The sequence below is a fragment of the Lepisma saccharinum genome, chromosome 16, assembly GCF_977018435.1.
Source record: "Lepisma saccharinum chromosome 16, izLepSacc3.1, whole genome shotgun sequence".
In the NCBI taxonomy this organism is placed as follows: domain Eukaryota; kingdom Metazoa; phylum Arthropoda; class Insecta; order Zygentoma; family Lepismatidae; genus Lepisma; species Lepisma saccharinum.
The window spans coordinates 4,181,787-4,195,697 of NC_139244.1; the positions used below are offsets into that span (position 1 = coordinate 4,181,787).

The window sequence follows — 13,911 nt, forward strand, 5'->3', positions numbered from 1 at the left end:
AGAACGGTGAAGTGTATGGAAAATATGAACAACACTGTTAAGGAGTTGGGCAACTCACTCCGGATGGAGATTGGGCAGGTTGCTGAAGCTTGCAAAACAGCAAATGATCAAATTAAGGAACAAGTTAAAGTGTTGGATGAAAATTTCCAACAGTTGAATATATCTGGTGAAGCGAATACCAACAGCATTCGTAAGTTAGAAGATAGTGTTGCTGGATTGGGTTTGCAGGTAAACGAGCAGTGGAATGTTATCAGCCAGATTAGGGAAAGTAATAATGAAGGTTTAATTCAACGTGTTGAGGAGATCTGTGAAGCACGATTAAGTGATGTAACAGCTAAACTGCTGATGACTAATACTTCAACAATCCATAAAGCTGCAGGGAACAATGGCAACATTACTGAAATTTCACGTAATCCAGAGCATCCTGTATCTTTATCCTTATCATCTTCCAGTGCTTCAGAGGATGAATCTTTTCCATTACATATGTCAGGAAAACGCAAATCTACAGGAAATCCTAAATCTAATTTGTCAGCTCCTACTTCACCAGTTAATGTGCGAAATTCTCGATTAAAGAAGCCTCATAAAACTTCACATGTTAGTTATGTTGATCCAGAAAATAATGCTTCAGAATCTAGCAATATAGACTCTGATATGTCTGAAGTAAACAAAACTAGATATAATTCGCAAGGAACTTCTGGCAAACGATTTAAACCTAATTACAACACGAAGCATCATAAGCACGCTACTATCATTGATTCTGATACAAATAAACCATCTACTTCTAAGGAACAACCACGAAAGTATCTACGGTTGAATGACTTGAATATGTTGCCTAAATTTTCTGGAAATCCAGAGAAATCTAGCCCAAGGAAGTTTATTAAAACCTTAACTTCACATTTGGATTTGCTTCAGATTCCAAACGTTCAGAGATTGGAATGTATTCGGAATTGTTTTCAAGGGCCAGCCGAGGGATGGTACAATACGCACGTAGATTCCTTTATGACATATAAACATTTTGTACATGAGTTTCTCAACCAGTACACTTCATACTCATTGACGCAGGCTCAGTTGTCAGAACTGAGGAACAGAAAGTATGATCAAAATAGCGGCATGAGCATGGAGGCGTTTGCCACTCGTACATATTCAACATATTATAATTTAGTAGAGCGTCCTAAAGATGCAGAAGTCATAGACATTTTGATTAATCAGTTTCCATCGATTACGGCACAGACGATATTAGGTGCTGGCTTAACGAAGGTTGACGACGTTATTAATTTACTGAAGAGACTGGATTTGATAAAGACCAGATCTGGTAAGAAGTGTGATTTGCCTAGTGATTTTGAAGTGAGAACATCCAGGTTTACTAAGGATTCAAATACGTCAGATTTCAGAGATAAACAAAGGTACAAAGTTCAGACAGTTAACACGCAACCAAGAAACAGCGAGCAAAATCCTAATCAAAGGAATAATGGACAGTTCTCTCGCAACATTAGAGATTCTAATTCTGGTTCTACATCCGGTGGTAACTCGTATAATAGAGGGCAAAATGTAAATGACAATTCTGATCGGCGTCAGGACTTTACATTCAGAAGAAGGAATCAAAATAATTATGGCAATCAACAGTTCTTTAGAAGAAACTTAAATGCAAATAACAGAAGTTACAACAATACCCAATTTCGACGAGACAGTGCGAGACCACAAAATGATAGACGTTCTAATACAAGGCAAGGTTATCTACAAACTAGGTCCAATTCAGATCCTAATGTGGCTTGTTTGCCTTATTCCCAGAACAATAGTCAAGGTTTAATCAGTGAAGTAAATTTATGTTGTAATTGTCGTCAACCCTGTGAACAATCATTCGCTTCTCTAAACAGTAATGCTATTTCAGGTAGCCGATTGAATGAAAACGCTGTTTCATTTGATCCCAGAGAAACACAAGTTAAAGAATTAATACAACCAGCGATGGAGTCACAGTCAAACGAACGCCGTGGGTAAATGTAGCCCGATTTACTCGCAGTGAAAATACAGAGGGCTGTGTTGCAAGTTTTAACGCAGAATATGGTTCACAAAATGTTCAGTCACAAATTACAAATATTTTTCCTGTATATGATAATTTAAAAGACAATGACCAGCTAGCAGTGTTTTTCCAATTGGAATGGTACGAAGAGGAACCCACTTGGACCATGGATGATAGTGGTGTACCATTTCCTATTACCGATCAACCTGTTATTTTTGGGTCCATTTGTAATTTAACAATTCGATGTATTATTGACAGTGGAAGTCAATGTAATCTAATGAGTTACGAATTATGGTGCAGTATCAAGTCCATTGTACAAAGTGCGAGATTGGAATCCATAGATCAGGTAAAATTATTACCATTTGCTGGACAACAAAAATTTCGAGTTGTTGGTAGGAAAATCCTTCACCTTTTAATACAGTCGGAGACTTTTCCGTTGGAAATGTTTGTGTTAAAACAATTACATGCAGATATAATCTTAGGTATACCATTCCTTAGGCAATATAAAGCTATACTGAATTTTAGACAGGAAGACGTTACATTGGTATCTCCTGCAAAACAAGAGGTGACACAGTCTTTGTATCGACTGAAGCCTAACGATCAGCATGTTGATAAAAGGGTTGAGTGCATTTCGGCAGAAAATTTGCTGATGAACACAAATTCCGAAGAAATCTACATAGTAACTGAAGAGAAAATTGTATCAACAGTACAAAATTGTAGTAAACTCTCCTCACGTCAGCAAGCGCTCTTACGTGAGTTGCTATTAAAATATAGAACGCAGTTTTCGAATAAGCCTAGACCCGCTAATGTTGAACCATACAAGATAATGTTGGATACTGATTTACCAATTCGTGCTCCAATTTATCCGGTTCCTTTTGCTAAAAGAACAGCTTTGGAGAGTGAATTGAATAAGTGGAAGAACTGGGGCATTATAAAGGAAATGTCGTCCCCTTACCTCAATCCACTGCACATAGTTCCAAAGGCAAATGGAGAATGGCGTCCAGTGGTAGACTTCCGTCGTTTGAATCAGCATGTGATTTCCCCTCTCACTCAAGTCGAACCCATAACTGAACTTCTGCAACACTTTCATGGTGCTACATTCTTTAGTTCGATTGATTTATCATGTGGATATTTCCAGATACCGCTAACTCCAGACTCCTATCCATATACGGCTTTTTCATACAGAGGGCGCCAGCACGTGTTCTGTTATTTACCTTTTGGTATTAAATCAGCGGTGTCTGTGTTTATGGATCGCATGAACAACCTTTTTGGACCGGAAACCAGTTCTTTTGTGTTGGTATATATTGACGATATTCTAATTTTTAGTTCGAATGCTAGTGAACATTTCAAACATTTGGAGTATACATTGCAGGTTCTTCGAAAGGCAAATATGTCCATTAAGTTTGCAAAGTGCAAGTTTTTCCAGGAAGAAATTCTGTTTCTTGGACATGTAATATCTGGTACAAAAATTAAAGTGGATCATTCTAAGGATGCAGCATTGTTACAATTTCCACTCCCAAACAATAAGAAATCACTGAGAAAATTCATTGGATTGGCGAACTGGAGAAGCCGATTTATTCCTAACTACTCGCATATAGTCACACCATTATACAGCCTGTTACGTAAGGATACTATTTATGAATGGACTCCGATACATCAAGAAGCTTTTGTTAAGTTAAAGAATGCATTAGTAGCTGCCCCAGCCCTACGACAGCCAGATTTCAGTTTGGAATTTTCTATATCCGTCGATGCTAGTCAGAAAGGATTAGGAAGTGTACTGTGGCAAGAAGCAAGTGATGGAACACGTGTCATTCAATATGCCAGTCCTACACTTCGTGGTACAGAGGCGACTTACAGTACTCATGAACTAGAGTGTTTAGCTATTCTTTTTGCAGTAGAAAAATTTTCGATATACCTTAAGGGAAGGCATTTCCACATATACTCTGATCATAAGTCACTTTCCTGGTTGGAAACTGTAAAGTCATTGAACCCTCGTTTAACGAGATGGGCACTGAAATTACAGTCCTATGATTTTACCTTTCATCACGTGTCAGGTTCCTCTAATTTTATAGCAGACACTTTGAGCAGGTTCCCAGTGAGTGAATATAATAAAATATCTGGAGAATATTTGTATATAAATCAAGTGATACTAGATTTTAAACAGGAGGAAGTCTCAAATATGTGGTGCTCTGCACAAAGGTCAGATGAGACCTGTAATCGTATTATAAATTCACTTAAGGATGACTCCTTGCATAGAATTTCAAGTAAATATTTTCTTCATGAAGGTATTCTGTTCTACAAAGCAAAGCCTGAGGAAAGATGTAAAATTTTTGTTCCTGGGGAACTTATTCCCTTAGTGCTGCATAAAGTCCATGATTTAAAAGGCCACTTTGGTTATGATAAAGTTTTAGCACAGTGCCAGAAAGTTCACTATTGGCCACGCATGAGAAGGAGTATTCGACGTTATCTAAGAGATTGCTTGGAATGTGCAAAATCTAAATCAATAAGCCAGCCAATATTTCGGGACGAATATCATATATTATCTACTCAGCCTCACAAATTTCTATCAGTAGATCTTATTGGAAAACTTCCCAAATCTAAATGTTACGAATATTTGTTGACTATTGTGGATATTATGTCAAAATACATTATGATTTATCCTCTGAGAAAGGCCACTACCAGAGAGATTGTTAATCGTTTTGAGGATGGTTATTTCAAGCATTATCCTGTGTGCAAAATCCTTCTGTCCGATTGTGGTAGCCAGTTTACTTCCAAAGAATGGAAGTTGTATCTGATATCAAAAGGAATAATTCATTTAACAACAACGTCTTACAATCCCAAAGCTAATCCCATAGAGAGGTATAATAAGGAAATTGTAAGATTACTAAGATTATTTTGTCATCGTGATCACACCACATGGTCACTTAAGATCGATAAGGTTATAAAATTAGTAAATAACTCCTGTTCGAGCATAACCGGTTTTACACCGAATGAATTATTCTTGCACGAAGAAATCCGAGACTCCATAAGATCTGAACTCAATTGGCCCGAGGAAATGCGGAAGTTACCATGGAAGGAAAAATTATATTTGGCAGAGATAAATTCAAAGAGGAAGAAGAATAAATCAAAAATAAGGAATGCTCCCAATGCAGTTAAACTGAAACCAGGACAATTAGTGTTGGCAAGAAATCGACAAATGAGTTCTAAACTGGATAAACAAATTCATAAGTTATTTCAATTATATATTGGACCATTTATGGTAAAAGAAGTTAAAGGAAATTTCGCATCTTTGTGCACTTTACATGGTGAAAATTATGGAAAGGTAAATTTCTCTAATTTGAAAATGTTCAACTGTTCCGAGGAGAAGAAAAATCAGTTATTGGGAAGCAATTGTAACGAAGTTAATTAAAGTTAATTGAATTTAATAATTGTATTGCTCTATTTAAGCATAAATTTATCTCATTGTGATTGTAGAATGATATATGGAAGTCAGTCATTATAGTTGTGAAATGTGCTACTTTGAAGAGAACGTTTATTAGTAAACTTGTCGCATATTGTTGTATGTCTAAATATTATGCAAGGATCAGGCATGTTTTAACCAAATGTCTTGTATATATATATATAGGGATCAAATAATGACAATAATCAATGTACTGAAGAGTTTTGTATTGACTCAGTATTTTGTATATTATTTATATTAATTAGTTTAGCCAACAAGGAGAGTGTGTTCTGCAAGGCTACTACTAAGTATTGTTTCACGTGTGTGTGAATTATATATGCCTCATAATTTGACCCATAATTTTTATGTCTTGAGAAAACTCCTTGTGATCTGCACACTTTAGATAACATACAGGGTGATCATAAAATGTTTGATCCCTCGAGTAGTTTTCTATACAGAGTTGGGGGACTATGTGACTGTCTTCTACATTCACAAATAACCAATATTTACTTTATTTCGATTGCGTACAAGTTTATAAAATTAACAGGGAACTATTGAGATTACGAACGCTGTATCATTGTCGATATTTGTTTTAAGTTGTTGATTCCGATTCGTTTTTGTTATATATATGTAAGAAGATTGAATTAAAAATGTCTTGTGTTAAAAATCGAAAAATGAGTTTATAACAAATGTTATAAAGTGAAATAATATTTTGGAAGTTGAGTTGTGTTGCTTAATTCTTGCAATGTAAGTATAATAACATTATGAAACCCAGTTGAGCGCTGAGGACTTGCAATTTAATTCTAAAATTGTGTTAGTCTGCTCATCCTTCGCGTACAAAATATATTCAGTGTGAAGTATCGTTGCAAATGGACTCATACCAGATTTCTGAAACCAACGCAAATTTGTCTTCTTTCAGTCTTTCCAACCTTGTGGATCTAATATCAAATCTCAAGAAACGCATTATTTCCCTGAATCTGTCACGAGACATTGTCGCCTTTACAAAAGGATTGTCACACTTCGCTGACCACTATGAGTCCAGTTCTAAGCTCCTAGCTCCTATGGCACCACGGATATGTTGCCAGATTGTGCACAAAACATGATATTTGATATATCTGGAGAAACAACAGTAAACGAATCCAATTTTGAATGGCGGTTCAAATATGACCCATCCGTGGTTCTAGGGGGTAGCTGAATCGCCACGGTTCTAGTGTTAATATCATCATCATTCATCCTCATCAACGCCATTAGCCAAAAGTGGCAAAAAAATGACGCTAATTGCAAAAATCATCAAAATCAAAATAGAAAAGTTTAGTTGCATATGATTTTGATCCATTTTTTAATCCTTTTCCAAATCCCAAGCATGTTACTGCCAAAGAACTTGAGTTCGTTCATAAATCTTAATAAAACACCACCTCCATTGAAAGTTCAGGCATTGAGGCTTACCTCCATGAACGTCTCAAGGAACCTTGTGCAGGTCTGCAGGAAGGTTGGAAGCTGAAGATCTGAGATTCCTATGTCCCGCCTGCACAGCCTCTCCTTGGGAACCTTCCCCACCTTCTCTATGAGGTTCCTCGTGGCTTCCACACGCTGACCCAGGTACATGGACCACAGTAGGGTGCAAAGACCTGCAAAGGGAGAACTTGGTAGTCAGAGCATTCCGAGGCCAGACTTCTATTTTTGTTTTACTTGCATGAATGCAATGGTGTTTTATTTCTATTATATCTAATTAATATACAGGGTAATTAAAAATGAATGGTGCAACTTTACACAGTCATTATGACGTTACTATTTATGATAGAAAATCAGACAAGGCATCAATATAAAGAAAAACTCTGGAAGTTTTATTCCCACTCAGTGGGCTTATTCTGCTTAGCCGATGCTCCATCAGGATCGCCAGTGTTGCAAAATGGCTAATGACTAGTAGAAGGCGTATTGTGTGTTGGAGCTATCGAGAACTGATTAAATCACAATGGTGCAAAGACATTTCCACATGCTTTTCGGTAGTAATGCATATGTTTCTCCCTTCCGAAAGATTTGCTAAAGTTACAACTGTGAATTGTTAGTGCCTTAGAAACTGTTGACAATGACTTGCTGTCTCGTGCATAGCAAGTACTTAATTATCGTTTGGACTTTTTCCCCATTTCCCCATAACACGTGGTTCCCATGTTGAATCTTTATAATGTGAGTCATGTGAGTAAAACTTCCAGACTTCTTCTTTATAATGATGCCTTGTCTGATTTTCTATGATAAATAGTAACATAATAATAAATGTGTAAGTTGCACCATTCATTTTGAATTACCCTGTATAACAAATTAAGAATGGGACAGAGTAATTGGTAGTCTATTGGTATCTGCCAATATAGGCATATCAGTGTATTGGTACAATTACTGATCTATAAATTACTTAAAATTTAATGTAATATTGTGCCATTTAGTTATTTTGTTGTAATTTTTATGGATATGTAATCGTTATCCAATATGTTTTTTTAAAAGTACGTCTAAATATACAGCTTCTTTTCCATTGCAAAAGTTTGTTTTATCTGGTAACATACTCTATGTGATCACAAGTATCCGGACACCCACCTGAAAATAAAGTACAAGTTTGGGCAACCCTCCATCCAGAACACTGGCAGTCAATACAGTGTTGGCCCACCCTTAGGCTTGATGACAGCATTCACTCTCACAGGCATACTTTCAATCAAGTGCCGAAAGGTTTCCTGAGGAATGGCAGCCCATTCCTCGCAGAGTGCCACAATGAGAAGAGGTGCTGATGTGGATCGGTGTGGTCTAGCATGAAGTCGGCATTCCAAAACATCCCACAGATGTTCTATGGGATTCAAATCAGGACTCTGCGCAGGCTAGTCCATTAGTGGGACGTTGTTGTCGTCAAACCACTCCCCCACAAGCCCTGCAGTATGGACGGGTGCTCGGTCGTGCTGAAAGACACAATGGTCAACCCCGAACTAGTCTTCGACGGTAGGCAGCATGAAAGCTGTTAAAACGTCAACGTAAGCTTGTGCCGTGACATTGCCATGTAAAGCAACAAGGGGGCCAAGCCCCCTCCAGGAGAAACATGACCACACTGTAACCCTGCCATCTCCGAATTTCACTGTCGGCACTATACAGGCTGGTAGATGTCATTCACCAGGCATTGGCCACATCCACACCTTACCATCGGATCGCTACATTGTGTACAGTGATTCATCACTCCACACAACTGTTTTCCACTGTTCTGTGGTCCAGTTTTGAAGCTCCTTGCACCACACGAGGCGGCGTTTGGCATTTGTCTGTGTGATGTTTGACTTATGGGCAGCTGCTCGGCCATGGAAACCAAGTTGCCGCACCTTGCGCCAAACAGTAATGGTGCTTGGAGTAGATCCTGATGCAGTTCGAAATTCCTGTGTGATGGTGGCGATGGATGATTGACGATAATGCTGTACGACCCTCTTCAACACTCGATGGGCTCTGGAGGTCAACATGGGAGGTTGGCCTGCATGCTTTTGGGTTGTACACCTCCCTTCACTATAATATTGGAAACAGTGGACAGAGGGATGTTTAGGAGGGTGGAAATCTCACACACAGACTTCCTACACAAGTGGCACCCAACCAACTGACCATGTTGAAAGTTTGTGAGTTCCTCAGACCATCCCATACTAATGTCTCACACTGTCTGCAGACTACTGAATTTGCTGACTATGTGTTCCACGCGGTAGATGGCAGTACTGTGTCGCCCTCTATGACAAACACACGTGTCGCGGTGTGTCCGGATACTTTTAATCACATAGAGTATATTTATTAACAAGATCAGCGAAACATTTGGAAATTAATATCAGATCGGTATAATATCGGTTATCAGTATCGGGAAATTATATATCAGTACTTTAACGGTATCAGCCTAAATTTCATATCGGCCCATCCCTATAATAAATATACACAATAAACAAGAACTGTTGCGGTAAACCAGGTTGAATTTTCAGAAAACGCTTCGCTGCTGTAATACATTCCCCTTGAAACTTTACTGAGCAAAAATCAGTTCAACTACAGTTGGAATAATAAATAAAGGCATGCACATTTTGTTTTTGACGGAAACACAATATGTGAAATAACACACTATACTGTACATTTTTCACGTTTATCAAAGGTGTGAGATGCATTTTTCTGCAATATTTTGTCACATGATGCGGAATGAACTGCAAAATATGCTCTCAAACACTTTCTTAAGTCTGAGTTATCCTGCAAGTTACACAATTCATGGGAAATTGATCAATTCTGCTGTAAATATTCTAGAAGTAAAAATGAACTCTTTGATACAGGAATAAAGTAAGTACTCTGATAACTACATAATAAATGTACTTTAAGAAGGAAAAATCTTTATTTTGTGTAATAAGTGTAGTTTTTATAATGAAATTTACGGTTATATTCACCATTTGAATATTGAAATCAGTATTATTATACACAGCTTTTCATCCCGAAATGTGTCCCGTTTTTTGTACAGAAATCTTGATCTTTTATTCACCAAAAAATGTGGCTCTAGTAATAATAAAAAATAAATAAATAAATGACAAAAGATAAAATTAAGCTCTTACTGTGTTGAGAAAAAGCCACATTGGTCCATCTGATCACCATGCAGAAGACCCGGGTTCTACTCCCAATGTGGGTGATTTTGAGTGGGAATTTTTCTGACAATTTCTCTGAATGAAGTGGTTCTGGGGTTCAGCCTGCCTCTAATTAATGGGTACCTGGGTACAACTTGGAGGGGTGAGGTGGCAAGAGCATGGTACTATAACATCACCCTCCACTGTGATTGAGATTGAGAATGTGTGAAGTCCCATCTCCTCTTGTGCACCTATATGCAGGCACGTATTTAGAAATTTATTTCAGGGTCCAAACCAAGTATCTCAGATATTATAATAATAATAATAATAATAATAATAACAATAACAGTGGCCGCAGTGGCTCAGTCGGTAACATGTCTGACTACCATATGAAGGTCCCAGGTTCAATCCCTGGCCGGTTCAAATCCGGGAACTTTTCTAATGTTGGAAGCGGCCCCGGTGCCCACCCAGCATCGAATGACATGGGTACCTGGCGGGGTAAAGTGGTCAGGGATGTGATGCTAATCACATCACCCCCACTCACGACCGGATCAAGAAAGTGTGGGGCGTTACCCCCACACCCTCTATACGCCTTCATGGCATGGTGCTAAGCACAGGGGAGCACTTGACCTTTTTTTAATAATAATAATAGCATTGCAATTAAAACAATATTAATTAATAAAGATCAAATTCATATAGGAATAGATATAAAAGTATGTATTCATTATGTGGCGTGTAGTTAAGATTGCTAAAATGTGTATGAAAGCAACTGCCCTGGCACGGGTATCAGTGCCAAATACGAGGGTGAATCAAATATGAACGAGCCTTGATTGGTTAAGCATCGGAATGGGTAGCAGGGTGTGATTGGGCATGTGTGGCTGGTAGGTGGAGCTGTCGTGAGTCAGGAACCAGAACAGCCGGCGTGTCGCATGCTTCGTTTAGTAGCTCTCACGATGAGTGAGCAGAGTGTGCCAGTGTCTGTTGCGCAACGCATAATCATCAAGTTCCTCATCCAGGAAAAAAACGTCAAACCGGCCGAAATTTACCGGAGACTGCAGGCCCAGTTTGGGAATGGTATCCTCTCGTGGGTAAGAGTGAAGGTGTGGTGTAAGGAATTCCAGCAAGGCCGTGAACGTGTTGCAAATGAAGTGCACCCCCGTCGTCCTCGCACCAGTGTAACGAATGACAACATGGTTCGTGTTCGTGAGCTTGTCGAACAGGATCGCCGAGTCACTGTGAAGCAAATTGCGGCAGAACTTGGTGTGAGCTATGGAAGTGTCCAATCAATCATCACAAAGCACTTGGGCTTTCGAAAATCACAGCTCGGTGGGTTCCCAAGCTGCTGAATGTTGCTCAAAAAGATGACCGAGTTCGCATTGCTCGCCAGCTTCTCACTCGTTTTGACGTGGAAGGGGAAGCGTTTTTGCATCGCATCGTTACCTGTGACGAGACATGGGTGCATCATTACACCCCAGCATCCAAGCGTGCCAGCATGGAGTGGAGGAGGAAAGGCGAAGGAAACCCCGTGAAGGCCAAAGTTCGGTTGTCTGCGGGGAAGGTGTTGGCCACGGTGTTTTGGGACTGGAGGGGGATCCTACTGGTGGATTTCTTACACGAACGTCGGACCATCAACGCACCCTACTACTGCGGCCTCCTGGATCAAGTTAGGTGCAGTATCGATGCAAACGACGAGGCTGTCCCATCCACCAGGTCATGTTCCTCCACGACAACGCCAGACCCCATACAGCAGGTGTTACCCAGCAGAAACTGGTGGAAATGCACTTGGAACCGCTTCCGCATCCACCGTACAGCCCAGACCTTTCACCATGTGATTTTCACCGAGCGATTTGCGACCAGCGATCAGTTGGAAACCTTTGTGCGCAACTGGTTGGCTACCCAGCCAGCTTCATTCTACGAGAACGGCATCAAGAACCTCCCACAACGTTGGGAAAAATGTATCACTAAGGGCGGAGACTATGTAGAAAAATAGGATGTGGCAATGTCTCTGTTTCCTTCAATAAATTTTGTTTTTCCGCACAAGGCTCGTTCATATTTCATTCACCCTCGTAGATAAAGAATTGAACATTTATTAAATAACAAGAAAGAATGTTAGATCCAGTTGACGAAAATTAGTTTCAGATTAATATCTTTGGTACAGTCATTCAAAGTTCGGCGAAAATAAATAATCCTTGATTATACAGCAAATGTTAAACATGTATATTTTCATTGTTTAGTTAATGTTAGTACTTGCTAAGTCTTTCAGGGAAAGGGAGGAGGGATCCGGACCCTTGGGCTTCGCCCCTAAATACATCCCTGAGAGTGCTGTAGGATATTTTAGTTTCAAGCACCTCCCAATAAAATAATTATGTTGTTGTTATGCAACGAAGCAGTCGTCGTACTACGTTAGCTTTTATTTAGACACACACACACATCAAATTAATGTTAAATAAAGCAATTATAAAAACTAAATATTTACTGCCTTGAAATACGTTGAAATATAATCCCTCGATTATACAACAAATGTTAAACAAAGCATATTTTCGTTATTTAATTTTTGTAGGTAAGTCTTTCGGGGGATGTCTGGACCCTCCTCCCTAAATACGTCCTTGCCTACATGGCATGGTACAATGCACAGAGGATACCTTTACCTTCCTACTCGGGGAAGATCATACACCAATGGACTTTTTTTTATCAGCATCCGTAAAATTGTGTCTATTGAAAATTGGTATCCATTCTGAGAATTATTAAATTGCTAAATTGTAGGACTGAGATGAAACTCTCACCGATTATTACCACTGATAGTGATACCAATGTTTGAAAACTGTAAGAATTAAAAGTTATTGAAAATACCGAGTAATACTAGTGAGTATTCTATTCCAATTATAAGCGTCAATTTATTAGTGTTTTCTTTTGAAATATTCAACAACTGAATCAGAATATTAAAGTATCTCTTACGCAATCACAAAATACAGGGTGTCCCTAAAGTCCCGCTACCATTACAATCAAACATAACTGTGAAACCCCATGACATAAAGCAGAGAGTTTTCTTGCAAAATGTTCTACAGCTCAATTTTTTTTTTTATTAGTTCATAGGTGTTCATTTTTGTTCTGCAGATTGGAAAATGACAACACCCTAGGAGAAGGCCCAATGTGTGCTGTGGTATGCTGAGTGCAAGTCACCGGTTACTGTGCAACGACACTTTCACTGTCAATATAGAAGAGATCCTTCTTCCGTTATTATGAATAGACATTTCCCTGGGAGATGGACAGGCCGTGACGCACCAATCGCCTTACTGATTAAAAAAAAAAAAAAAACTTTTTGAGCTGTAGAACATTTTGCAAAATCTGCCCTGCTCTGTCATGTGGTTTCAGAGTTATGTTTGATTGTAACGGTAATGGGAATTTGGGGACACTCTGTACAGTTTTTCTTTGGTGCCAAATAAATGGACACTTCAAATTTTGCATAATTTCCAGGATAATTACACCCTGCAAAAGACCAAAATGCTGGAATAGCATCATTCTCAGCCCTATTAAATTGATAACAGATCATTCCTATTTTTACACAATGTTTATCCAATGACTAAGTTTATTAATAGAGAAACTGCTTATCAGTATAACCCATTTCATCTCTTCGAGGAGTGTGCGACAACTAATTGATGTTGCTTACCTTGTTTAACACTCGCTGAGGGAATGGTTTTGAGGCAGGTGTACGCAGTATGAAGGGTGTCAAGCTCATCGACCTGTCGGTGCCATGCGATTGCAAATTCCCAACACAAATTCGCCAAAAGTACACTGGACGACAGACTGTACGGAAAATGCTTCTTGAGAATACTCAGATATGCTGCAAGGAAAAAATT

At 38.9% G+C, this 13,911-nt stretch overlaps 1 protein-coding gene across 2 annotated transcripts in view; it reads right to left on the bottom strand.

The window, feature by feature from the left end:
• Positions 1–13,911, bottom strand: part of Rab3-GAP (Rab3 GTPase activating protein) — a 113,225-nt gene that overhangs the window by 18,474 nt on the left and 80,840 nt on the right. For both annotated transcript variants that reach the window (XM_083137601.1, XM_083137600.1), the window contains 2 exons: positions 13,722–13,895; positions 6,903–7,084 (listed from right to left, as the gene is read on the bottom strand). In XM_083137601.1, the coding sequence (XP_082993727.1) occupies positions 6,903–7,084; positions 13,722–13,895 (356 nt within the window). The remainder of the gene's footprint in view (positions 1–6,902; positions 7,085–13,721; positions 13,896–13,911) is intronic.